At 37.9% G+C, this 27,984-nt stretch overlaps 1 protein-coding gene across 3 annotated transcripts; it reads right to left on the bottom strand.

Moving 5' to 3' along the window:
* Positions 1 to 4: 4 nt before the first annotated feature.
* On the bottom strand, positions 5 to 27,941 carry TSPAN19 (tetraspanin 19). 3 transcript variants are annotated; one of them, XM_070370009.1, is made up of 10 exons: positions 27,861 to 27,897; positions 22,308 to 22,379; positions 18,973 to 19,064; positions 18,813 to 18,885; positions 16,341 to 16,465; positions 10,397 to 10,471; positions 7,127 to 7,237; positions 4,744 to 4,887; positions 3,380 to 3,463; positions 5 to 1,152 (listed from the first exon to the last, which is right to left on the bottom strand). In XM_070370009.1, the coding sequence occupies exons 3-10, from the start codon at positions 19,036 to 19,038 to the stop codon at positions 1,084 to 1,086; spliced, it is 747 nt and encodes a 248-aa protein (XP_070226110.1). In that variant the 5' UTR covers positions 19,039 to 19,064; positions 22,308 to 22,379; positions 27,861 to 27,897; the 3' UTR covers positions 5 to 1,083. The 3 variants fall into 3 exon arrangements, with proteins under 3 accessions (XP_070226110.1, XP_005904104.1, XP_005904103.1); XM_005904042.2 differs by lacking the exon at positions 22,308 to 22,379 and having other exon boundaries at positions 27,886 to 27,935; XM_005904041.2 differs by lacking the exon at positions 22,308 to 22,379 and having other exon boundaries at positions 6 to 1,152; positions 27,861 to 27,941.
* Between the last annotated feature and the right edge of the window lie 43 nt (positions 27,942 to 27,984).

The raw sequence follows: 27,984 nt of genomic DNA, 5'->3' as shown, positions 1-27,984 counted from the left end.
TGATATGATAACACCTCGTGTCTGTACAGCAGCTTTTATTTTTTCAAAGAAGTTTTTTTTTTTTTCTGTTCTCACAGTATCATTGTTAGGAAAATAGAACAGGTAGGTTATTTTATATCCTTCAGAAAATTGTGTCTGCATTCACTGAGCATAACTTACAAAAAAGGGAAAAATGAGAAGGTAAATGAGTATGAGACTTCGGTTAGTATTTAGACTAGATTATTTTTTCTGTATTTAAAAATTCATGTTTTTTAAAATATTTTCTTATTGCCACTTAAGTATATCCAAACTTGTAAAATTGTAAATTTATTATCTACTTCTAAGCATTGTAAGAAGAGAGAAATAAAAGATTAATTCAGTGTAGAGATCAGTGTCATGGAGATTTTCATTCTTTCTTTGAAATCTATAAATCAGTGTTATTCACCTAAAATTTGTAAATGTAAAGTATGCTATAATTGCTTACACAGTATTTTCTGAACATCATATAGGTATCTTTTTATACACCTGACACTCAAAACATACGTGATAATTTACCATATATTTACATTAGTATATTCAATGATATCCTCTGAGTTCAGAAAATGACAATGTACCGAACTGTAGAATTTGATATTAATAAAGGGATTTCTTTGGAAGGAATGATGCTAAAGCTGAAACTCCAGTACTTTGGCCACCTCATGTGAAGAGTTGACTCATTGGAAAAGACTCTGATGCTGGGAGGGATTGGGGGCAGGAGGAGAAGGGGACGACAGAGGATGAGATGGCTGGATGGCATCACTGACTCGATGGACGTGAGTCTGAGTGAACTCCGGGAGTTGGTGATGGACAGGGAGGCCTGGCGTGCTGTGATTCATGGGGTTGCAAAGAGTCAGACACGACTGAGCGACTGAACTGAACTGAACTGAACTGAAAAATTTCATGGAACGATATTATATTCAATAATTCTGTGTCATATATAACCACTGACTTTATTAAATCTTAAACAATGAATGTAATTTAAAACTTTTCTTTTGGACTGGAAGAATTCAATATGATTATTTTACGAGTTAACTGGTTTCTTCCAGACAAATTAAAATCCAGTGATCACTTTTCTGCATATATTCTATTCTTGATGTTTCTGAAGAAAGAAACAGTTAATGAGAATTGCAAAACCTGGAAAAAAGGGAAACAATAAGAGATTAAAATGTAATCAATAAGAATAATTTGTAAAGTTAACACCATATAATCACCAAAATGTATTCGGCAAAGAGAAAAGGGAGGAAGGAGGGTGAGACTATTTCCAAGTAAGATACATATCATTGTGAATAAGAAGTCAGCAGAGTAAGTCTTGTAGGGTAGCCCAGATGTCACCAAGTTCATTTACAGAGAGGGTGAAGGAATGGACTACTCAATTTTAATTACATGGGCTATCACTGGGCTAGATGCTATGATAAACTGCTGATGTTTTGTGTTCATCATTTTTCTAACGTCATCACTTCCAAAAAAACTGCCTCTTTTTGTTATAGGATCATGAAAGATGGTCTGGAAAGGGTAGATGATAAACTGGAACACAATAATATCCCCCATTCAGTCTTATCTTAATTGCCTCAGGATGAATACAATAGAGAATAAACATTTAAAAAGAGTATCAATGCTTATAAGACTGTCTTGTTTACCACCATCCTGAGACTAAACACTCTTACCAGGTGAAAACCATTTATGGAACTTTAGATGAGGGCCTTGCTTGTTGTTCGGTTGCTAAGTTGTGTCCTGGTCTTTACATGCCAGGTTTCCCTGCCCTTCACCATCTCCCAGAGTTTGCTCAAACTCATGTCCATTGACTTGGTGATACCATCCAGCCATCTCATCCTCTGTCCCCCTCTTCTCCACCTGCCCTCAATCTTTTTCAGCATCAGGGTCTTTTCCAATAAGTTGGCTCTTCACATCATATGGCCAAAGTATTGGAGCTTCAGAATCAGTCCTTCCCGTGAATATTCAGGACTTATTTTCTTTAGAATTGAGTGGTTTAATCTCTTTGTCCAAGGGACTCTGAAGAGTCTTCTCCAGCATCACAATTCAAAAGCATCAATTCTTCAGTATTCAGCCTTCTTTATGGTCCAATTCTCACATTTGTACATGACTGCTGGAAAAGCCATACCTTTGACTATACAAAACTTTGTTGGCTAAGTGATGTCTCTGCTTTTTAATACTCTGTCTAGATTTGTGATAGCTTTCCTTCCAGGGAGCAAGCATTTTTTTTTTAATTTCATGACTACAGTCACTGTCTGCAGTGACTTTGAAACTGCCTTAAAACACACACACACAAAAAACAAGAAGAGAAAATATGTCACTGCTTCCACTTTTTCCCCATCTGTTTGCCATGAAGTGATGGGACTGGCCACCATGGTCTTAGTTTTTTGAATGTTGAGTTTTAAGCCAGCTTTTTCACTCTCTTCTTTCACCCTCTTCAAGAGGCTCTTTATTTCCTCATTGCATTCTGCCATTAGAGTGGTATCATCTGCATATCTGAGGTTGTTGATACTTCTTTGTGGATCAACATAAATTAAATTTGCTATCCTATTTTGGCCAAATCACATGTTATATATTTATTCCGTTATACTCTACACAATAGTAATCTATACAGTCTTACAATTTCTTTGAACACATACCCTTCACTAGCTTTTATTGGTTTGCACTGGGACTGGAGAATTAAGTACTATTTCTAAACCTCGATTTTGCAGTTGGCACCCTGGAAGTCAAGGAATATGTAGATTTTGCTTCCTATTGTATCTCTAGCATCTACTACAGGACCTGACACATAGTAGATGTTCTTCCCCCTTCCAAATTTATTGAATGAATGAATGAAGCAATGAATGAAAGAATGTATGATTGAATACATTTACTAATGTCAAACATCTGCCTAGATTTAAGAAATTTGCCAGTGTACACACTGCCAATCATGGTCAACTCACTGCCAAGACTGAAGTATTTTTTTTTTAATCACTAAGAAATGAAATCACTACCCTCCAGGAGAACAACTTATTTTTTTATAAAGCCATTAAAAAAATCTGTTTATATTTTTTTGAACATGCCATGCAGCCTGTGGGATTTTAGTTCCCCAACCAGGAATCAAACCCAAGCCCCCTGCATTGGAAGTGGGGTGTCTTAACCAACTGGGCTGCCATGAAAGTCCTGGATGATAATGATTTCCAGGTTCCACCCAGGCTGATCTAAGGATATTGCCCTCAGTTGGGACCTCCTGTGTGTGAACAGTTTCAGGGTCCTGGCTCCTATTGGACTAGTTAGTCTGATTAGGTCTCCATCTGGTTGTTCTACAGTCTATCCCATATACTTTATACTTAATTTTTTTTAATCTTTAAATATACAAATAAAAACTTACCTCTGAAGCCAAAAGTCCAAAATTAATTCCAATTAATGTCAAAGCATTAGCATGATACCATGTGCTGATTTTATTTTCACAACCCTAAGGAAAAGAACTTACTTAGATTGACTTGGAGATATAAATGGTTTTATACATAATTCCATTAAAGAGAAGAGACACAGAGATTAGTAATGTATGAAAGTCTAAAAAACAAGTCAACATCTAACTGGAGACTGGACTTTTAGCCCATAGAGCTTCCTACAATAGCAAGATGCCTCAGCTGCTACTTTTTAAGCTGCTAAGATGTTGTCAGGTAGTTGAAATCAGAAATTTATTAAGTTTTGAGAGGGATTTGATTTTCTGAACACTACTGAAATTCAGCAGGGCATATACTATTGCCTAACATAATATTTCCCAAAGAGAACCTTTCTTGGAGAATCCTCCAAATGGAGATTCCTTAAATGGAAATTCCTTAAGTGGAGATTAAATGGAATCTTTAAATGGAGAATCCTCCATTTCTCTATGAATGAATGATGTTATTGAAAGACATATTAAAATTAGAATAACATCAATATATAAACTACACAAAGTATTAGAAGTTATTGGATGGAAATCCTAGTTTATCATGTCCTATATCTGTAGACAGAAGTTGCTACAGATGAACCTCTTCTCTGGTTTCTGCCGCCTTTATGTGAACACCACCCTTGACACATCTGGGATTTCCTCCCTTAGTTTTTGCCAAACCTCATGCCTCTTTATTTCTACTGTTGCAGTTCCTTTACCAGTCCTATACAACGGAGATTCGCCAAAAGGATCTTCTCTGTCAAAAGATGGTTGCTGCTGCTGCTAAGTAACTTCAGTCGTATCCGACTCTGTGCGACCCCATAGACGGCAGCCCACCAGGCTCCTGTCCCTGGGATTCTCCAGGCAAGAACACTGGAGTGGGTTGCCATTTCCTTCTCCAATGCATGAAAGTGAAAAGTGAAAGTGAAGTCACTCAGTCATGTCCAACTCTCTGCGACTCCATGGACTGCAGCCCACCAGGCTCCTCTGCCCATGGGATTTTCCAGGCGAGAGTACTGGAGTGGGGTGCCATTGCCTTCTCCAAAAGATGGTTGAGGAGAGAGTTAATGGAATCCCAAGTTCTAGGCACACTTAGATCACATAACCCAGAAAGTTTAATGACTTTGTTATGTAACTGATATAATCCACTTCACTGTGGTTTTATTAGCAAGGTGCTTAAGAACCTAATAACCATGAATGGCATTGTTTTTAATACAACAATTTGCTCAGGATTCTAAAATGACTTGCAAAAAATAAAAGCAAAAACAAAAAAAAACAGGGTACTGTAAACACTTGGAGAAGCCTTGGCTTATATTTACCTGTAGGTATGTTGCATTCAGTGGCTCATCACAAAACCACTTTCTTAATGTAGAATTTGTGCAAGAACATGGCACCTGTTCTGAATTTTCTTTATTCTTATTCTTGGTCCAATCTGTGTAATTTTTTCGGCCACAACACTGAAACTAGAAAAATGATTCTATAAGTTTTACTATAGAATATTCAAAATGCAGTCAATTATATGACTCCTATGCTTCTCAAAGTGGTTTTATGATAAATTTATTAATTTATTCTGCATTGAAATATAACAGATTAAACAAATATATTTTTGTTTGTTTAAACAAATATATTTTTGTTTGTTTAAACAAAAATATTTTTTTGTTGCTGTTGTTGCTATGGTTGATATTAATCAGAATTAAAGATCTCTACTCATATAAGTGAGCTGTTTGAATGAAATTGTTATATCTGAATTTACCTTATAAAGTTCAGGATGAAAGATATACTTGACTTACTAAATCACGTTTAGAGCCAGAACATGGGAGGGAGAATCCCTTGAGCCATACCTTCTCCTAACTATAACAGTTTTCTTTACGATTTATTCAAAATATTCTGCCATATGTGCTTAATATACATAGAGACTCAGGGTTGTTTCTAAATTCTTAGGGTTAATGTAAGATGTTAACCTTATATTTTGTATTGTGTGCAAAGCTGCCACAAAAAAAAAAAAAAAAAAAAAAAAAAAGGTAATAAGGAAAAGAGTCAGAAGTGATCAAGCATCTATGAAATGTCTCATTTCCAATCCTATCAAGTTGAGTTGAAAGGATGTGAAAGAATCAGTCTATATATTTGTCACCTAGAAAATAAGAGAAAGTTAAAGTGAGTAGATCATTATTTTCTAAACTTGTTATTGTAAATTATAGCATCAGTACCACCTATGTTGCAATATGTGCCAACAATCTTGGCACAGTCTTGGAAACATCAAATGACTAACATAGTACTTTAGAGACTGGGTACTGAAAGTCAGTTAAACAATCAAATCTACATATACTATCTCAATGCTCAATGATATTCATGGCTAGGAAACATAAGTTGGATTCTCATTAATGACAGTGATGTCATACATATAAACATGTTTTCCTGCTGCTGCTGCTAAGTCGCTTCAGTCATGTCCGACTCTGTGCGACCCCCATAGACGGCAGCCCACTAGGCTCCCCCGTCCCTGGGATTCTCCAGGCAAGAACACTGGAGTGGGTTGCCATTGCCTTCTCCAATGCATGAAAGTGAAAAGTGAAAGTGAAGTCACTCAGTCGTTTTCCTGATTTATCAGTTAATGACCATAGGAAGGTTTGATACACTGCTATCAGTCATAATGCTATCTGAAAATGCAATACCTTTTCAGATCACATACACCAAAGAAAAAATAAGGTGATAAAATCATTTATAATAAATTTAAATTCTCCTAATAAGCATTTCTGTTATTAAATACACTAAAAATAGTAACTGTTTATGTGAAACTCTGGAATAGCACTTGAGCACAAAATCTAGTGTAGATTGTCAGGGACTGAATTTTGGCTGTGCCATCTATTAGCCATGTGGCACTGGCTAAGTTATGAATTTCTCTACCTTCATCTACAAAATGAAGATAATAGTTCTTATCTCATTGGATTGAGAGGACTAAATGAGTTAATATATGCAAAGCACCTAAAAAAGGACCTGGGGCTATGTAAATGTTTGCTATTTTTTTTCTTAATCAAGCACTTACTATGTTCCTGTGTCGATCTATTCTTATAACCATTTGGCTGAGTACACACATTCCCTTACCTTGCCAAGAAACATGTGAACAGTGAAATGATAATCCTAACAACATCAGCTAACAAGTGTTAGGTTGATACTGTGTCCCAGATCCAAGGCTTTCTATGTATTATGTATATATTACTTCCTTTATTCTTGACAACCAGAGGTAGGGGTTATTCTGCCTATTTTGTTAATATGGTACCTGAAGTTAAGAAGATTTCTTATCCAGGATCATAAAGTTACCACATGGCAAACCTGATGTTTAGGCTCAAATGGGAACCATCAGGATACTCTGCTGCCCAGCAGGGACTGGGCTTAGAATTTATCTCCCCCTGGATGCCACAGAGTAGATTATTGTTACACTTGGCAGAAGACTCCCAACACTTTTACAGCTGAATCCAGGTTAAAATGACCACCCATCAACTGACCCAGAAAAGCAGATACACCTTACAAAAGAAGGGTAAAACTCAAGATCTGTAAGTTTAGACAATCCTATGCCACCTCATTTGTTTAGAAGAAATACAAGAACCTCTCATTCCTGTGCCCGTCGCCTGTCCTTCCTTGTCTTCCCACCTCTCAGCTGTCACCTTTGGCGTCTCATTTTTTACTTTCATGATAATTTCATCTTACCATTTTTTGCACAGCATTCAGAATCATCCACTTGGGTGTGTCTTGAGGAAAATCCTCAGATCCATACTCAGAAATGATGGAATCAATTTTATCATGCCATGCTTGGTGAACCTGTTGAAAATTTCATTAAAAATGAAAATTTGATAGAAGCTTCCCTTATGCTTCCTCATAAAAAGTATTCAAACTCAGTTTGTTGTTTTCAACTTATTTCTAGGTGTTTTATTTTTCTTCCTATCATTATTTTTAGCAATGAGCAAGTGTGAATACCTTTGGTATTTTACACTATGATCTATAGGAAGACTACATTAGACTTTTATGATTAGGAAGAAAGTTATGTGCTGCTCTCCTCAATGTTGAAAGGTTCTAACATTTTTTCTCATAATCTCAGGAAAAATTGTGAAAGACTTATAAATGGAAAAGATGACTGAGGATCTTTTCAATGAAAACTAGGTTTTCTCTAGTATACCTTCAGGGTTCTCTGATTCTCTGAGTCTGTACTTTTCACAGTTTTTAATTTATTTTACAACTTTGTAAGTTGTATATTTGTTGGTCTCAGTCTCCCAATTCAAATGATTCTTTGTTGGAGAGAATTGCAGATGAACTTTTCCTGGTGGGGATGAAACTGATCCCTTTCCTTTCAAAGTCAGTTTTTATGTCAGTTTTTGTATCTATATAAATGTTTTCTCTTTGTACTCTTCTTCTAATTGGTTTTTATATCTAAACTAGTTCCCACATTAATCAAGATGTTAAATAAAATTATTGATCTGAATCTACTGTATATTTTACAAGAATTACATTTTTCAATTTAAAAATTATCTTTTCATAATGCTAAAGCAAAAATCATATCTGAAAGTTTGGGGGGAAATTGCTATTTTGAAATCTAGATATTGCATGGGTAATTTTTAATAGGAACTTATATAAGCATTTAAAAGTTTATATGGCTTTCATAACTAAGTCCTAATTTGGTCCTAAAAATAGTAAAAGGTAGAAATTCAGACAGCATTTTCATTTTATGAACCATGATATAGATACTCAGAGAATATGATCATTTCCTTTGTTTACATGAATGAAGAAGAGGTGTGACTTCTAAACCTAATTCATTTGAAATCTAGTCTAATACTTTCTCATTGTCATATGCTATCTTTGAATAATGAAAACTAAATAACTGGTTGGAATAATACAATAATTAAGACATCTGTACATGTTAAACTCTTACACACTTACATCTAAGAAGATTAGAATGATATAATGTGTTATTCATATAATCTATTTCACATATTCTCTGAGTTAATTTTTATTCAAAATAGAAAATGATGTTTTTCTACTTTATACTCTTGTGATGACAGAGAGACATATCCTCATTAACCTTTTAAAGCTTAACTTAGGAGATTGAGAGTGCCTATGAATCAAACTTTAGTATATGAGTAAAAATGATTTTCATATATAATCTAGGTTACTACTATATAAATAAAATACATGTAAATACATTTACATGTATTTCTCTGTTCAAAACCTCAGTTTCTGTTCTAGAAAGCAGGACTTACAATGCATCTCTAGGATTTGTTACGAGATCAATAATATAGTGCCAATAAAGTGCCTATCACATTCTTTGGCACATGGTGGTTATTATTAAATGATAGATTTTTATTATTCTTAAGATAGGTGGAGAGGAGTATCTGAATAATACTTAAGTAAATATGGGTGACATTGATTAACTATATCCATGTGTTAAAGGCCCTTAAGTCTGATATTCAGGTTCTATCACCAGGTCCAAAAGTTAGAGGATGATGTGTTGGGATCAAGACAGCTTTACAGGACTCACTTGATTGTGTGTGCTGTGCACACACACATTTTTTTCATGTGGAGAGAAGAAATTTTATATATAAATGCCAAGTCATTAACAATAGGCCCTAGGTAATTAGATACCCAGGACAGATGCCAAGCACAAGAGAGCAAATGAGGTTGGAAAGCAATGGTGCTATACAGAAAAGATTTTGTTGAGGTTTGGCCATTAATTAAGAGTTTATATATATATATATAATTTGCTTTAATTATATATATATATATAGAGAGAGAGAGAGAAAGCAAGTGCAAGTGAGAGAGAGAAAGAGTTTGAAGGCTAGGAACCATAGGAATTGCTCAGGGTCTCCTTCAAAATTAAATAAGGGAAGGACTTCCCTGGTGGCCCAGGGGTTAAGAATCCACCTGCCAGTGCGGGGCACATGGGTTCAATCCCTGGTCTGGGAAAACCCCACATGCTTCGGGGAAACTAAGCCTGTGCTCTGTGACTACTGAAGCCTGCATGCCTACAGCACGTGCTCTGCAACAACAGAAGCCATCTCAATAAGAAACCTGTGCAACACAGTGAAGAGTTGCCTGTGCTCACCGCAACTAGAGGAAGCCTGCAGGCAGCAACAAAGACCCAGCACACCCAAAAAATAAATAAATAAAAATTATTTTTTAAAAGTCAAATAAGGGAAGGTAGAGAGCTCTCAAATAGCTACCCTGTTACAGGGACTTTACAACTGTCAGTTAATGATAACTCTATAAGGTAGTAGATGAAGACATAGGTTTAAGGACTGACTTCAAGTCTATGCTCTTAGTGCTATAAGACAGTCTCCCAGGATACAAAAACAGACCTTGACTGCACTGAAATACTGAAGGTTCTTAAAGAATTAAAAGTAACTATAGGTTGTAAAGAGGTAAGTTGTGTTACCGAAAAGTTTTCAGGAAATTTATTATATGCTTTTTTGAACTTAAAAAAATATAAATCATCCATTAATTTAATTGTCACTTATGGCCATAACTATACAAATTTATGAATTATTCAGTACATCTTATTTAAATGAAATTGTTAAATTTAAAATTAGTACTAATTAGTATCTTTAGAAAGTCTAAAGCTATTTCTTTACAAAAACAGAATATAGTACAGTGATGTGGTTACTAGTGATAGCCAGGGTTGGCTGAGGGGGCCAGTTTTGGATCCCCCACTCTAAGTATTATCTCCTTTTCCCCCACATTTTTTGTCATTTACAACAACATTCTGCGTCTCCTGCAGACAGAGTTAAGACATGAACTCTGTCCTCCATTCCAATCTGACCCTTGTCTCCTTTCCATTACACGATTCTAGTACTTCTATTTCATCCCTTTTCCCCTAAAGACATTTACTTACCTTTAGCTTTTACTATAGGTTTAATATAGGTTCAGGTCTCAATAATCTACAACATCTGATTTTCCTATTTTTCAAATAGAAAGATGATGTTTCCATACCTCTTCTTTCTTTGCAAAGATGAGTGTTGAAAGTACAACCTGAACACCAACAGCCCACATCAACAGTGCTGCATACTACGAGAAAAGAGACACAGAGATGAGAACTATGCTCCTAATATATTTTTTAGATACTACAGTGATGGAAAATGCACATCATATGAAATATGCAGTCTTAAAATATACAGAAAACAAAGATCATGGCATCCGATCCCATCACTTCACAGGAAATAGATGGGGAAACAGTGGAAACAGTGTCAGACTTTATTTTTCTGGGCTCCAAAATCACTACACATGGTGACTGCAGCCATGAAATTAAAAGACGCTTACTCCTTGGAAGGAAAGTTATGACCAACCTAGATAGCATATTGAAAAACAGAGACATTACTTTGCCAACAAAGGTTCATCTAGTCAAGGCTATGGTTTTTCCTGTGGTCATGTATGGATGTGAGAGTTGGACTGTGAAGAAGGCTGAGCGCTGAAGAATTGATGCTTTTGAACTGTGGTGTTGGAGAAGACTCTTGATAGTCCCTTGGACTGCAAGGAGATCCAACCAGTCCATTGTGAAGGAGATCAGCCCTGGGATTTCTTTGGAAGGAATGATGCTAAAGCTGAAACTCCAGTACTTTGGCCACCTCATGCAAAGAGTTGACTCATTGGAAAAGACTCTGATGCTGGGAGGGATTGGGGGCAAGAGGAGAAGAGGACGACAGAGGATGAGATGGCTGGATGGCATCACTGACTCGATGGACATGAGTCTCAGTGAACTCCGGGAGTTGGTGATGGACAGGGAGGCCTGGCGTGCTGCGATTCATGGGGTCGCAAAGAGTCGGACACGACTGAGCGACTGATCTAATCTGATCTGAAAATATACATGGGTATTACTGAAGTTTCCTGTTCTCATACACATGAGTGAAATCCTTACATCAAAAGGCAAAAAAATCAATGAACATTTGGATAAGAGTAAGATAGAAAGAAGTGATAATATTTCATGAGAACTCTAACAGACTACTTGGTCCTATGGAGTTGATGACGATACCTTCTTCATTCAGATCTAAAACTCATAGAGGGGAATTTAAATATCTTGACTTCCACTTAACACCATTCTGCTAACACTAGAGAACTCACTAAATTGTAACCAGACATAAACTATTCCATCATGCACAAAGCAAGGACAGCATTAACGACAACAGCAACAAAATAATGAGAAAGTAACAAAGGCAATGGCAATAGTAGAGTCTATATGCATATTCGGACTATTGCTTTGAGAACTAAAACTACTTCAAGGCCAAAGAAAATGATTTTTGCACTATTTGACTATTTTCTTGTTTCAAAACTTATGGCCACTGCCGTCTTCTTCACTATAGCAGCACAGTGTTACATATTATCTAGAATTCAAAATAACTTCTAAAGTAACTTGTCTGAATATTTTACTAAATAAAATACAAGAATGATTTAGTATTATTAGTTTAAATATTTTAAACATTTAATACTTTAAAACAGTCCATTAACATTGCTTACTTGACATACATTGTATTTCCTATTTTCAGGGACAAAAATAGGTTTTTGTCTTTAGTACTGTTTAGAAGTTTAGGTTTTTAAGACTTCTAAACACGATACCTCACTTAATCTTCATTATCAAGAAATAGTGGTGAAGACAGGTAGAGACAGAGAAAATGTGCAAAACAATTTTTTTTTTAAGTTACTGGATTTCTTTTCAATGGCAAGCTGGCTGAGGTCTACTGGACTCTCCTGGGTTTCTGATTCAATGGCAGTATGAAATGTTACATTTGCCTAAGCTATTATTCAACTCTGTAGAGAGTTAATTTACAGAACTCTGATAGTATCAATAATACAAAATTCCCATCATAATGCAAATGATTACTATTCATAAAAATACAAATGAATACAGTTTATAGAGAATATAAATCTCCACAAGTCTAATTCTCATTTAAACCAGTTGTTACTTCTTACTGGTGGTTCCCCTATTAATTAATTAATTATTTAAATAAAGTCTCTGACATATGTTCATTGTCATACAGGTTATTCATGATTTTATCCTTGAAAATTATTATCTTTTAACCTCAGTTAGATGTCTATAGAAATAAGATTAAAACTTTCCACAAGCTATTTCCATCCCAGTTGCCATATTCAAAATCAGAAGTCCCATGAGAAAACTATGCTAAAGGCCCTAGAATAAAAGAAAGATAAAATTTGAGAGTTGAAGGTATGCCTTTGAGGAGAATAAGAAGAGAGAGTGAGGTCTTTTTTTCCAGGTATTGCCAGGATAAGGTGGCAAGACCCCAGAGGGAAGTGAAGGTGTGGTTCCAAATCTGCCTAAAATGCTTCTGCCGTGGGTAATATTCAAATAACAACACGTAGCAATTACTAACAATAGGCAGCAACTAATTCCTCTGCAAAAATCACTGCAGATGGTGACTGCAGCCATGAAATCAAAAGACGCTTACTCCTTGGAAGGAAAGTTATGTCCAACCTAGATAGCATATTCAAAAGCAGAGACATCACTTTGCCAACAAAGGTCCGTCTAGTCAAGGCTATGGTTTTTCCAGTGGTCATGTATGGATGTGAGAGTTTGACTGTGAAGAAGGCTGAGTGCCAAAGAATTGATGCCTTTGAACTGTGGTGTTGCAGAAGACTCTTGAGAGTCCCTTGGACTGCAAGGAGATCCAACCAGTCCATTCTGAAAGAGATCAGCCCTGGGATTTCTTTGGAAGGAATGATGCTAAAGCTGAAACTCCAGTACTTTGGCCACCTCATGCGAAGAGTTGACTCATTAGAAAAGACTCTGATGCTGGGAGGGATTGGGGGCAGGAGGAGAAGGGGACGACAGAGGATGAGATGGCTGGATGGCATCACTGACTCGATGGACGTGAGTCTGAGTGAACTCTGGGAGTTGGTGATTGACAGGGAGGCCTGGTGTGCTGCGATTCATGGGGTCACAAAGAGTTGGACATGACTGAGGGACTGAACTGAACTGAATTCCTCTGCCAGGCATGACTCCTTTAATTGCTGTGTCATTGACAGGGTTGAATGTCTTGGGTCTCAGGGGGGGTAAACTGCAGGAAAGGAACTGAGGTAACTGTTCCTTACCAGTCCTTCACAAAAAAATTTCACCAATATGCCTGTACTGGTATATACTGGATGAAGAGCAACCCTGGTTTGCTGCTCTAGGCCATTCAAACAGCAAATGCATAGTCCTGAAGGAACCACATCAGCTGGGAAAGGGAGTGCTTTCATGGTAACTGGTGTAGACTGATAACAAAATCCAGAATGATTACCAGGACTTGCCATGCTACATGAGAGTTAGGTATTCTTGGCAAGAGGCACAGTTGGCTACATTTGAATTTCCTATCTGCATCACAGGAAAGTGCCTGTGAATTAAAACTGATTTGAGGACTTCCTGGTGGTCCAGTGGCTAAGACTCTGAGTTCCCAATGCAGGGGTCCTGGGTTCGATCCCTGGTCAAGGAACTAGATCCCACATGAAACAACTGAAGAGCCCACAGGCTGCAACTGAGACCTGATGCAGTCAAATAGTTGCGAAGTCACACCTGACTCTTTTGCGACCCCATGGGCTGTAGCCCACCAGGCTCCTCTGTCCATAGGATTTCCCAGGGCAAGAATACTGCAGTGGGTTGCCATTTCCTTCTCCAATTTGATTTAAAGAAAATGTTAAAAGCTATATTTCATCTGAAGATATTAAGAAGAGGTGAAAAGAACATACAGAAGAACTATACAAAAAAGATCTTAATGTCCCAGATGACCACAATGGTTTGATCATTCACATAAAGCCAGACATCTTGGAGTATGTAGTCAAGTGGGCCTTAGGAAGCATCACTATGAACAAAGCTAGTGGAGGTGATGGAATTCCAGCTGAGCTATTTCAAATCCTAAAAGATGATGCTGTTAAAAGTGCTGCACTCAACATGCCAGCAAATATAGAAAACTCAGCAGTGGCCACACGACTGGAATTGGTCAGTTTTCATTCCAATCCCAAAAAAGGCAATGCCAAAGGATGTTCAAACTACTGCACAGTAGCACTCATTTCACACGCTAGCAAAGTAATGCTCAAAATCTCCAAACCAGGCTTCAAGAGTACGTGAATCGAAAACTTCCAGATGTTCAAGATGGATTTAGAAAAGACAGAGGAAACAGAGATCAAATTGCCAACATCCTGTGCATCATAGAAAAAAAACAAGAAAATTTAGGAAAAACATCTACTTCTGCTTCATTGATTACTCTAAAGTCCTTGACTGTGTGGATCACAAAAAACTCTGGAAAATTCTGAAAGAGATGGGAATACCAGACCACCTTACCTGCCTCCTGAGAAATCAGTATGCAGGTCAGGAAGCAACAGTTAGAACTGGACATGGAACAGACTGGTTCCAAATTGGGAAAGGAGCACATTAAGGCTGTATATTGTCACCCTGTTTATTTAACTTCTATGCAGAGTGCATCATGCAAAATGCTAGACTGGATGAAGCACAAGCTGGAATCAAGATTGTGGGGAGAAATATCAATCACCTCAGATATGTAGATGGCACCACCCTTATGGCAGAAAGCGAAGTGTAACTGAAGAGCTCCTTGATGAAGGTGAAAGAAAAGAGTGAAAAGGCTGGTTTAAAACTCAACACTCAGAAAACTAAGATCATGGCATCTGGTCCCATCACTTCATGTCAAATAGATGGGGAAACAATGGAAACAGTGACAGACTATTTTGGGGGGCTCCAGAATCACTGAACGTGGTGACTACAGCCATGAAATTAAAAGACGCTTGCCCCTTGGAAGAAAAGTTATGACTAACCTAGACAGCATATTAAAAAGCAGAGACATTACTTTGCCAACAAAGGTCCATCTAGTCAAAGCTATGATTTTTCCAGTAGTCATGTATGAATGTGGAAATTGGACTATAATGAAGGCTGAGTGCCAAAGAATTGATGCTTTTGAGCTGTGGTGTTGTAGAAGACTCTTGAGAGTCCCTTGGATTGCAAGATCAAACCAGTTAATCAAATCGGTCTTGAATATTCATTGGAAGGGATGATGCTGAAGCTGAAAGTCCAATACTTTAGTCACCCGATGAGAAGAGAGCCTACTCATTAGAAAAGACCCAGATACTGGGAAAGATTGAGGGCAGGAGGAGAAGGGGACGACAGAGGATGAGATGTTTGAATGGCATCACTGACTCAATGGACGTGAGTTTGAGCAGGCTCTGGGAGCTGGTGAAGGACAGGGAAGCCTGGTGTGCTGCAGTGCCTGGGGTCGAGAAGAGTTGGACACGACCGAGTGACTGAACAACAACATAGTTCGCCTGAATCTGTGGATTGGCATGTGATCCACACCATTCTCCTGAATGGTAAATGGCTCAACTTCAGATTTGTCTTCCTTATTTTGAGTTATCTTTTCATGTATATGCCTGGGGAGAGAGTGTGTGCTAACCAGATACCAGAGTCTGGCCCCCTCAGCAGTTATGTTTCTCTTTGTTAAATTATATATTGTGATCTCAACTATAAGTTAGCATCCCACATGGTACACCCACAGGGAGAAAATGTGCCAACTACAGGCCATTGTTTCCTTTTTCCTCCTAAGCTTCAATGTTCATTGACTTTAACACATTCTATTCTGATTTTAGTCTTCATGTTTAAGTTTAGTTAGCTGTAGTTCGCCTTAGGCAATGGATACATATTGACCCTGTGTTGAAAATTAATATCAATGTGTTAAGTGTTGAGGTCCGGATTTGGTCCACTGAAAACTCAGCAAGAAAATTCTGTCTAAGCAAAGATTCTTGGGAGGGAGCACTTCATTGCCTTGCTCCCAAGATCCCATTGTACTGCAGTGTTCCAGCGACATAAATCATTTTTGCTCACTTGTGTAATTTGAACACTGAAAATCAAAGCTACAAATTCAGACTACTGAAATGAAATACGTACCAGAATTAGGAGCCACCTGATCTCATTGTGAATTCCCAAATAACCCAAGAGACAAAGAAGAAGAATAGCAGATCCAGTTCCAATCAAAATTCGAAAAATATACACTGTCAAGTGATTATTTTCATCTGTGGAAACCACGAAATAGCTATTATTAAGTGATATGTGTTTTCTATTTAATAATAAATGCAGCAACCCAAGATTTCCCTAAGAAGCTGTTGCCAAATCACTAGGATTCTCTTTCTCTCTCTCTTTTTAATCTCATTCTAGCACCTCTTACTTATTCTTAAGGACTTTTCTTCCTCTAATGACATGATAGAGAATTTCTTCAATCTCGGAAGATCTCTTTAAGTTAACCTTGTCTTTAATGTCTTCTATGAAAGAAGACAACTTTTTCTTGAGTGAATTCTTCTATGTATAACATACATCCAAACATTTATGTATTCATTCATTCGTTCATCAAAAATAGTACCTAACATATGTGGGCTTCCTTAGTGGCGCAGCGATAAAGAATCTGCCTGCCAATGCAGGAGATGTGGGTTCGATCCCTCGATCGGGAATATCCCCTGGAGAAGAAAATGACAACCCACCTGAGTATTCTTGACTGGGAAATCCTATGGACAGAAAGAGGCTGGTGGGCTACAGTCCATGGGGTCACAAAAAAGTCGGATATGACTTAGCAACTAACCAACACCCTAACATGTGGGTTAAGTTTCCCTTGTATGAGACCCTGAGTTTATTGCTAATATGGCCCGATTAAAAGTATATTTTATTCTCTCCCCATCTAGACTGAGCTCTCTGAGCTAGAGACTATATATATATATATTTATATAGTCAACAGACTAATTGTTAAATGCCTAGTGCTATGGCACAGATGTGAAAGAAAAGTGAAAGTGAAGTCGCTCAGTCGTGTCCGACTCTTTGCGACCCCATGGACTGTAGCCCTCCAGGCTCCTCTGTCCATGAGATTCTCCAGGTAAGAATACTGGAGTGGGTAGTGCCTAACAAATACTTTTTAAAAGGGAGAATGAATACATTACATATGCCCTAGGTTTTATGAGAGAAGAGTAGAGACAGTGGGCAGTGGTGTGCTGGAAAAAGATTGTTCTGGCACATAAAGCCAAGGCTTAAATTCTCACAAAATCTGTAAGCTAACTCAGTCCACATTGGCACCTTAAAACTGGCCATCCTGGGATTGTTTACACCACAGAAATCAGCACATAAAAAACAAACAAACAAACAATACTCCATCGCAGAATACTTACTGGCACAGCACTGAGTAGAAAAGCAGCTAATCCAGTAGGAGGAGGAGGTGAAGGTAGGCAAGATTACTGGAGAAGGTAACACTTGAGTTTAGGCTCTGAATTATAATTGGAAATCTCTACATTGGAATGGTGGAAGCATTCTGAGGCACAGAACGGTGCAATGTGTATAGGAAACTTAGCCTTGCTGGCAGTTAACTGTTTCCAGGCAGGTGAGACTGGGAAGGTTTGCAGGAGTGAAATTATGTGTTGTTTTCGAGTCTTCCTCATGGAATTAAGCTCCATGAGGACATGCCCTTTATCTTTCTTGTACACTACTGTATCCTTAGCTCATGGGATAGTGCCTAATGATATATACATATATCCATTCTGTATGTATGTATATATACATATCCTTCTTTATCCATTCATGCATTCATGTTCAGTTGTTTCCACATAGGGAATATTATATTTCTAACCATGTGATGGTGATAGGATACGGTAACTGAGTCTTTTTTTTTTTTTTTTTGGCTGTGTTGGGTCTTTGCCACTCTGCTCAAGCTTTCTCTAGCTGTGGAGAGCGGGGACCACTCCCTGCTTCAGCTTGCGGGCCTCTCGCTGTGATGACTTCCCTTGTTGCATAGCACAGGCTTGAGGCGTGGGCTTCAGCAGTTGCAACTCCCTGACTCTAGGAGCCTTGGGCTCGGTAGCTGTGGTTCCGAGGTCTAGAGTGGAGGCTCAGTAGTTGTGGTGAATGCGATGAGTTCCCCTGCAGTATGTGGGATCTTCCCGGATCAGGGATCAAACCCCGGTCTCCTGCATTGGCAGGCAGATTCGTATCCACTGCGCCACAAGGGAAGTTCGGTTACTGAGTTTTAAAAGGGATTATTTAACTTGGGTAGTGAAACTATATTGATCTCCGTTATCTTTTAACATTTATAAATCTGTAAAAGTCTAGAGTTAGCAGAACTGCAATCCTCTATTTCTCTCATCTCTCTTGCCCAAAGTTTCTAGCTTTTTCTCTCAAAATTCTCTCTCCTTTATGATCTTGGATTTAAGACTTATTATTTAATAAGGCGTTTATAGAACCAACTGACAAAGACCTTCTGAGGAAAAATTGAATAGTACTTTATGAACGTTAGGGAAACACTGCCACCTGCTGACTAAGTCACGTACTCGGTTGCTTAACATTGAATGCCTTATTTGATTTAGAGAAAGCAAAATAGATACATACCCAAAGCTGTGAAAAAATTATTTCCATCTAATAAAAGCCATGTACCAAATCCCATGAGTAAAAGTCCCAGAACCTACAAAAAATAGCCAATACTTATTTTTTAACTAACTGCTAATAAAAATGTATATCTTCTTTACTAAGTAATTATGAAGAAACTTACCAAGAAAGCTCCATTAACGAGATTAAGACAGTATTTAAAAATCAACTTTTTGTTTTTCCTTAACATTTTTTTCTCCACATGTACTGATGATTCTGAAAAGATAAGCACAACTTTTACTATAAACACCACAGTAATAACTTGAAATAATTCTGCTTACTCATATCTTTTATTTGCATGTTTTTTCCTCACACCAGCAGTCAGTATAACATTCCTCTTTGTTCTCCCGAATATAACAAAATATTGAAGAGTGTCTTGAAACTGTGTCTGTCTTTATCTGCATTTTTTGTCCAGGCAGTTGAGATCAAAGGGCATTTGTATAGCATGTCAAGAGTTGCCATACTGAATTTCCTGCAGTTTTCAGAAAGTAAATATTTTTGTTTCCAGTCATAACACACCTTGTTCTCCTTGCCAGAAATCTTTCCTTTCCATCTGACTGCATTCCTCTTTCCCAGAATAATGTTATCTCAGAAGCCTTTCCCTAATCTCAGTTTGTTGCCTATTTTCATCTTTGTCTGCCTTCCCATGTAGACTTAAGGGCCTTTACTCAGAGAGAATAGATCTTGTATATAATAAACCCAAGTCTAACATATAGTGGGAACCATGTGTTACAAACACAGATGTGTTGAATCAGTCAATCAACAGGTGAATTATATTATTTAACTAGTTTACAATTTACTTTGTTATATAGTACAGTGAAAAGAACTAAAGGTGGTTTAAAAAAACTGTTTTCCAGATACCCTATTTTCCTAAAATATTTGTGGAAAAGTCAACACTTATCCTACTGATTTTGAGTGCTTGGTTTATTAGATACATAGGTTTTACCTTTTCTTGGGTATATTCCTGGGTTTTCTTTTTTCTTTCACTTTTTCAATTCTAGGTAACTCATATTTTAAAAAGTACTGTGGTTTACAATGTTTCAATACATGCAGTGGATAACTGACACAGTGACACTGTGAAAGTGAAACAGCAATATAAGCCCCTGTGCCCCTTGGAAGGAAAAGGCTTTTGCTTTAGTCTCCCAGGCCTCCACTGAGTCTCAAAAGGCTGACTCAAGAGGTAATGATTAGGAAATGTGACGATGTAGAAACAAAGAATAGCTGTTGCGCTGGGAACTGGTAACAATTTAGACTAGAAATCTGCCACACAGCAGAACCACTGAACTCATAGTTCCCTGAAAGATACAGATAAAGGCCTGACACATTCCTAAATTATTTTTATAAGAAACAGACCCCTACCAGATGAAAACTGCTGACCATAAGAACACAGACCCTAGAGTGGTTGAAACCCAAGGACTGATGATGCTTAAGACTTCACCTTGATGCCAACCAATCCAAGAATTGTGTATGAGCTGATCACATACCCCCGAAACCGCCTCCCTCACACTGCCTTTAACCCCTTCCCCGAAAGCCACCTGGGAGCTTGGATCTTTCGAGCGTGCGCAGCCTGTTCTCCTTGCTTGATGCCCTGCAATAAACATTGCGCTTTCCTCTAGCACAACCCAGTGTCAGTGGATTGGCTTTACTGCATGTGAGCAAGTGGACCCAAGTTTGATTCAGTAACAAAAGCAGGTTTAGTAAGACTAATTTGAAGCTGTCTGTCCCTAGTTAGGAAGAAACCAATCCATTTGTTAAACTGAAAGATGCCTCAGAAAGCGGAAAGTAAGAGACGTGTAGGACAGCACCCACCCACTTTCCTCTTTATTTCATTCTAAGGCCATATTCCTCCTAAAAACCCCCAAGGTATTTCTCCCAGCTTCAGGAGTGTCTCCAGGCTTTATCTTCCACCCTCTGCCTCGACCTCTTCTGCTGCTGTTTGGTTTCTCCACTTTCTGTCCTCGAGTCTTATTCGTGGATTCCTCCAGTGCCTGGACTTTCTGGATGGGACACTCAGTGGGAAAGACTGCCTGAATTTTTTTGTTTGTTTGTTTATTTCCAAGATGCTTTAGATCTACATTTTAGCTTCAGTTTTACTTACATGAGAAAGCTGTGATCCTTTTCTGAACAAGAAAGTGAAAAAGTTGCTGTCGCGTCTGATTCTTTGCGACCCCATCGACTTAGTCCATGGAATTCTCCAAGCCGGACTACTGGAGTGGGTAGCCTTTCCCTTCTCCAGGGGATCTTCCCAACCCAGGGATCAAAACCCAGGTCTCCCACATTGCAGGTGGATTCTTTACCAGCTGAGCCACAAGGGAAGCACAAGAATACTGGAGTGGGTAGCCTATCCCTTCCCCAGTGGATCTTCCAGACTCAGGAATCGAACTGGAGTCTCCTGCATTGCAGGTGGATTCTTTACCAACTGAGCTATGAGAGAAGCTACTTAAGCCCTAATTCCTGGCTTCTGTTTCTCTATAAACCAGAAAGAGAAAGAAAACTAATAAGTGAGAACTCTCTACAGGGACTCTGGTGTGGAATGTTGAACAAGAGGCTTGCCTGTTGATTTGATAGTAGTTAGCAGGTTAGAGTCAAGGTTAAAATGTTTTATGAAAGGATCCAAATACAAAAAATAAACTGAAGTATATTCTCTCTCAGTTCAAGATATGTAATTGGTTCTCTACTGGGAAATCATCCTAGAAATGTGGGGTTTTGCTCCAGCCTGTTAAAATATATGGCTCCCAGTGGAAACAGTGGTTGACTTTATTTTTCTGGGCTTCAAAATCACTGTAGGTGGCGATTGCAGTAATGAAATTAAAAGACGCTTACTCCTTGGAAGGAAAGTTATGACCAACCTAGACAGCATATTAAAAAGTAGAGACATTACTTTGCTAACAAAGGTCTGTCTAGTCAAGGCTATGGTTTTTCCAGTGGTCATGTATGGATGTGAGAGTTGGACTATAAAGAAAGCTGAGTGCCAAAGAATTGATGCTTTTGAACTGTGGTGCTGGAGAAGACTCTTGAGAGTCCCTTGGACTGCAAGGAGATCCAACCAGTCCATCCTAAAGGAGATCAGTCTTGGGTGTTCATTGGAAGGAGTGGTGTTGAGGCTGAAACTCCAACACTTTGGCCACCTGATGCAAAGAGCTGACTCATTGGGAAAGACCCTGATGCTGAGAAAGATTGAGGGCAGGAGGAAAAGGGGAAGACAGAGGATGAGATGGTTGGATGACATCATCGACTCGATGGACATGGGTTTGGGTGGACTCCGGGAGTTGGTGATGGACAGGGAGGCCTGGCATGCTGCGGTTCATGGGGTCGCAAAGAGTCAGACACGACTAAGTGACTGAACTGAACTGAACTGAACTGAAATCTACTCAAGGTGCAATCCTCTACAGTCAGCAGGAAGAGGATGAGTAAACTTAGGTGAGCATCTTTTAAACATGTAAGGTGGAAGTTGCATACTTCTCTTCTGCTTCTCTTCTTTGACACACAGCAGTTAGTCACATGGCAATTCTCAACTAGAAGTGGAGGTACCTATATGCCCACAATGAAGAAAAGAAGTGAATTAGGGTGGGAAAAGCCAAACAAAATGCTCAACAGGAAACTGTGATATGAAAGATAATCAGAGAGAGAAAAATACGGCTTTGACATATTTCAGTGTGCTTTACTATGAATAAAAAAAGAATCAAAGATGATCAGAAAGATTTTTTACAATGGGAAAATAAAAGAATAATGATAATCACTGGAATTGTTTGAAAAAGATTCATAAATTCTATTAATTTAATATTTAAAAATTCAGGTTGAATTGATAAACGAAAACCTTGTGGTTAAGCACTGGAAATTTAGGGCAGGCATGTGGAGAGCATAGACAATATAGAATTGGGGGTCGTCCATAGAGAGCTGATATCTTGAGAATAAATGAAGGAGATGAGGGACCAACTATAGATTACAATAAGCAGAGGTTTGATTACAGAAAATGACATAATTAGGAATTTGGATTTTATAGTCAAGGCTATGGTTTTTCCTGTGGTCATGTATGTATGTGAGAGTTGGACTGTGAAGAAGGCTGAGCGCTGAAGAATTGATGCTTTTGAACTGTGGTGTTGGAGAAGACGCTTGAGAGTCCCTTGGACTGCAAGGAGATCCAACCAGTCCATTCTGAAGGAGATCAGCCCTGGGATTTCTTTGGAAGGAATGATGCTAAAGCTGGAACTCCAGTACTTTGGCCACCTCATGTGAAGAGTTGACTCATTGGAAAAGACTCTGATGCTGGGAGGGATTGGGGGCAAGAGGAGAAGGGGACGACAGAGGATGAGATGGCTGGATGGCATCACTGACTCAATGGACGTGAGTCTGAGTGAACTCTGGGAGTTGGTGATGGACAGGGAGGCCTGGCGTGCTGCGATTCATGGGGTCAAAAAGAGTTGGACACGACTGAGCAACTGATCTGATCTGATCTGATTTTTATGTATGTATGTATTTACTTATTTAATTTTATTTTTTGGTCACGCCTGTATAGCATGTGGGATCTTATTTCCCCAACCAGGGATCAAACCCATGCTCCATACATTGGAAGTATACAGTTTCAACCACTGGACAGCCAAGGAAATCCCTAGATTTTTAAAAAATCAGACTTTATGAAATGAGAAAACAATCATTTCCAAAATAGCGTTACATGAGACAGATGTCAAAGAGGGAGAGAATTCTGAACTCTCAAAGTCAGCTGACTTGGTTAAGCAGGATGGTCACGGTAACTTCAAAACAGTAGAGCTTTAGTCCATTTAGACCATTTTCTATTAATTGTTTATGTTTCACCACCTATGTCAGTCAAACTATTTTTTTTTTCCCCTTCCCTTATGCTGAAGTAAAAAGCTTGTTGAATAACTGGACTCTGAAAGTTTTCTCTCTCTTTAAAGAGAATAGTTAGAAAAGAATGTGGTTGGGAGTGATGGTAAATCACAAATTGGATCAGAAATTTTTAAAAATTCCCCCTTTTTAGACAGTGAGTCAATCCGATCAGTTGCAGAGTTATACTATTGACTGATGAAGGTTTGAAAGTTCTCTTTGCAGAAGAATTTTTTTTTGTTCAATTCTACATTAGAAAAATAAAATATTGGTTTGGGGATGTGATAAAAATTTAGATATTTTTTCTTTTGGTAGTTCTTTCTCAATAATAAATGAACCACTTCTAAAAGTAATCACAAAGTTTGGAAAGCTTTTGTTCACAGAGGTTTAATAGTATAGAGAGGAAGATGATTAATTACTCAGACCAGCGTGTTCTTTGTTTTCTTCATTTTAGGGAAAAAAAATTATGTAGATACCACATGAAGATACAGAAACAATTGTGGTAAGATCGTGAATCCTGTTGATATTTGAAAAGTGAGAAAAGAGATTATGGCACTTGATAGTTATTTTTTTCTTTGTTTCCAGAATGGACAAAAGCCCATGATCACACTAAGTTATCATTTAGATTTGTTTGCTTTTACAGTTGAGACTAAGCCCCACCCCCTGCCTGTCCCATCCATCACTTGAGACTTCACTTCCATTGTGTGCACGTTTGTTAGAGAGCAGGGTGTTAGGCTACAGTATTTGTTTAACCTCCCTAAGAACTGTTCAAGGTATCTCTCCTGAAAGCTGCTAATTTATGGTCTAGCAGACTTATATTATATGCAGATAGTAATTAACTGTGAATAAAAGAATGAGAAGTGTGAGGCGAAGTAGCAAACTGAATGCTTCACCAATAGCAACCCAGAACTGTCTCCTGACCCTGCACCTTGTAGGGAGGCAGGCAGTTTTTCGCTCTTGTGTTTTAAAAGCTGGAACTGAATCGTGCCGTATTTCCCATTGCTGCTGAAACCACCCATAGACGACACGCTGCCTATGTGCAGTGTCATGTATCTTAATGCCAGTCCTTTGCTTTACATGACATAAATAAGTTGGTGGTTTTGTTTCAGTGTCGTAGAGATTTTTTTCTTGTTTTTCAGTTTTGCTTTTACAGATGGTAAAGAGTCTGCTTGCAGTGTGTGAGGCTCGAGTTTGATCCCTAGGTCTGGAAGATCCCCTGCAGAGGGAAATGGCAACCCACTCCAGTATTCTTGCCTGAGAAAACCCCATGGACAGAGGAGCCTGGCAGGCTACAGTCAATGGGGTCGCTAAGAGTAGGACACAACTGAGTGACTTCACTTTACTTTACTCCAGTTGGGCTGCTATAACAAAATACCAAAAACTAAGTAGTCAATAGAAATTTATTTCTCATAACTGTGGAAGCTGGAAGTCTGAGATAAAGGTGCAAAGTTTCAGACTTCTTTTATCCTCATATGGCATAGGGAGCTCTGTGGGATCTCTTCCAAAAGATCACTAATCCCATTCACGAGTGCCCCACCCTCATAAACTAATCACCTCCTCTTAAAGGTCCCATCTTCCAACACCACCACATTGGGTGTAAGGATTTCAACATGTGAGTTTTGAGGAGGCACAAACATTCAGACCACAGCAAACAGTTCAAGTTAAAGAGAACACATCAAACCAGGTGTCTTAGCAACAAGCAAGGAAGCCCTAAGCCATGTTTGCACAGAAGGGTAAGAGATGGTTATGTGCTGATCTTTTCAGTTATAAGCCTCACATACTAAAAAGGTTGTCAGTGAAAATGATTTGCTTACACAAAGGTACACAAGTTAGTGCAGTTCCTATGTAAATATTTGTGATGTGGTAGACATTTTATTTTGCTATAGACAAAGAATTTGTTTTTAACTTAAATAAAGTCCTGGTATGGTATTTCTTTGGTTTATTTCCTGATTCGTTAATAAATGGTCCAACAGCAGAGATTTTTTTTAATAGTACAAATGCTATGGGTAAAGACAATTTACAGTAACTCACCTATTCATAAGTGTCATTTTTCATTAGTTAAATAATACTCTAATAACTGTTTTTTAAGTTCCTTCTAAATGCCAGAAGATGGGAACACACACACACAAATGAATAAATAAGACAAACCATTAGGGAACCAAATCTGTGGACAACTTTGAATTGTGTGTTGGGGGTTCAGAGTCTGGGAATAAATGGAACTGGGAAGTTTCAGAAAGGAGGTGAATTTGAGGTAATCCTTGAAGAATAATTAAGAGGGCTCCAGTCAGACAAAAGGGGCTTCCCCAGTGGCTCAGTGGGAAAGAATATGGTTGCAGTATAAGAGACATATAAGATGCAGGCTCAATCCCTGGGTCAGGAAGGTCCCCTGGAAAAGGGAATGGCAACCCACTCCAGTATTCTTCTTCCCTGGAGAATCCCAGGGACAGAGGAGCCTGGCAGGCTCAGTCCATGGGATTGCAATAGAGTTGGACAAGACTTACTGACTAAACAACAACTTCTTAACTAACTACATATCACTTATTGCTGGGAAAATCCCAAGGACAGAGGAACTTGGCAGGCTACAGTCCATAGAGTCACAAAGAGTCATACACCACTGAGCACAAAGACACATAGATAAAAACAGGTTAGAAGAGGAAGTTTTCAATACAGATGGAACACTGTTCCAGGCTTTGGAGTGAAGTGCATGAGGGCTTGAGTAGAGTGGCAAGAGATGACAGATGAGGCTGGAGAAGTAGACCCAGTAAAGATTGTGAGGGATCATGAGTGCTTTGCTAACAATTTGCAAACCGTCATAGACTATAAATCAATTCAACTTGAAACTACTGTTTAACTATGCAGCATTTAGCAAAAATCTATTTAATTGTACTCTTCCTAGAAATTATACCCTAAGTGGATTATGTTATTTTTTTTTCATAACCCTTTAACCTGAGTAGGTTTGTGTGTGTGTGTGTGGTTTGTTTGTTTTTAATAAGTAACTTGAAAGTATGAGTTGTAGAAACATGCGCCACAAATTAATCTTCAGCAGAACTTCCAGGATTCTTCTTTTTTGCTATGAATTTGTTTGACAAGGTAAGCATTAATAAGGAAAGAAATTCAAACATCTTCAAATTAGTTGTTTAAAGTCAGTTTTAGAAATTAATTGATTACTAATGGATTTTATATTCTTTAGGAAAAGCATGAATAGTTTCATAATTACAAATAAAATTTTAAGTTTAATGTGAATTGCAACAAAATATGTTAGTTCAAACATGTTAAATAAAGAGTTTGAAAATTTGTAAATCAGCAACAAAACTAAACTAAAAAAAGGAAAATTGTTACTTGAGTATGGTCTTTAATAATAAAAATATCCAAAATTCAATTCTAAAACCAGGAGTAGTTTATTTTGAAAATCATTTTCTTTCTTGAATGAAGAGATAATGTGTTTTTTTAATATCAAAAGTCTACTGATTTCTCACTCTGTATTATTAATTCTTAAGTTGACACAATGCATTTTATTATTCAATTGTTACCAGGAAACATGGTCTATTTTCTTTCAAAGGCTCAATGATATTGTTTGCGTTTAGCTTAATGTATATCAGATAGCTTCTACAATTACGCTTAACTACTTCCTCTTGGAATTTTATGCTTCATTTTTAAACTTAAAAAAAAATGAAAATCAGTTGTATACATTTTCTTCACCAGTAATAGGAACTTTATGAATTTTTAAGTTAAAATTAAATGTTATGATATAAACTTAAATTCAAATTTCATATTAAAACAATGTGTGTCACGCTCAATGTTTTACAGTAAAACATATTCCAGAATATAATTTCTTAATTTCTCACCCCACACATCCATTCACTTAAAAAATTTTGATAGTCATTGCTGATTGATTTTTTTCTATTTTAAAAGAAACTTGGTGTCATGCGAGGCAAACAATTTATTGGCTTTTCTTCTATACTTCCAGGCCTCACAAATCACTATTCAGGAGTAAGTTTTTGTGGAGTGCACAATTTATACACGAGCAACTCAACATTCACTAGAGTCACATAATAAAAACAGATAGGTAAGAGACAATTTAAAAGTCAGGCTACCCTTAATTGGGTAGCTGTAACAAAGTGTCGTTTCTTTATTATTACTTTCCAAAATTAATTAAATATTAAAATCTACCTGGAATAAAATGTAAGTTCCTCACCGAGCTCCTGAGATGAAGCGTTCGTTCTAGTTTGGAATAGAGATAGTTTGTCCTGCTGGGGCACCTGTAAAGCCCTTCTTCCTTGGGATTGGCGGTTGC

Source organism: Bos mutus, chromosome 5, assembly GCF_027580195.1.
Source record: "Bos mutus isolate GX-2022 chromosome 5, NWIPB_WYAK_1.1, whole genome shotgun sequence".
In the NCBI taxonomy this organism is placed as follows: Eukaryota; Metazoa; Chordata; class Mammalia; order Artiodactyla; family Bovidae; genus Bos; species Bos mutus.
The sequence above is the reverse complement of the archived record's forward strand: the minus strand, read 5'-3'. Positions and strand labels throughout refer to the sequence as shown.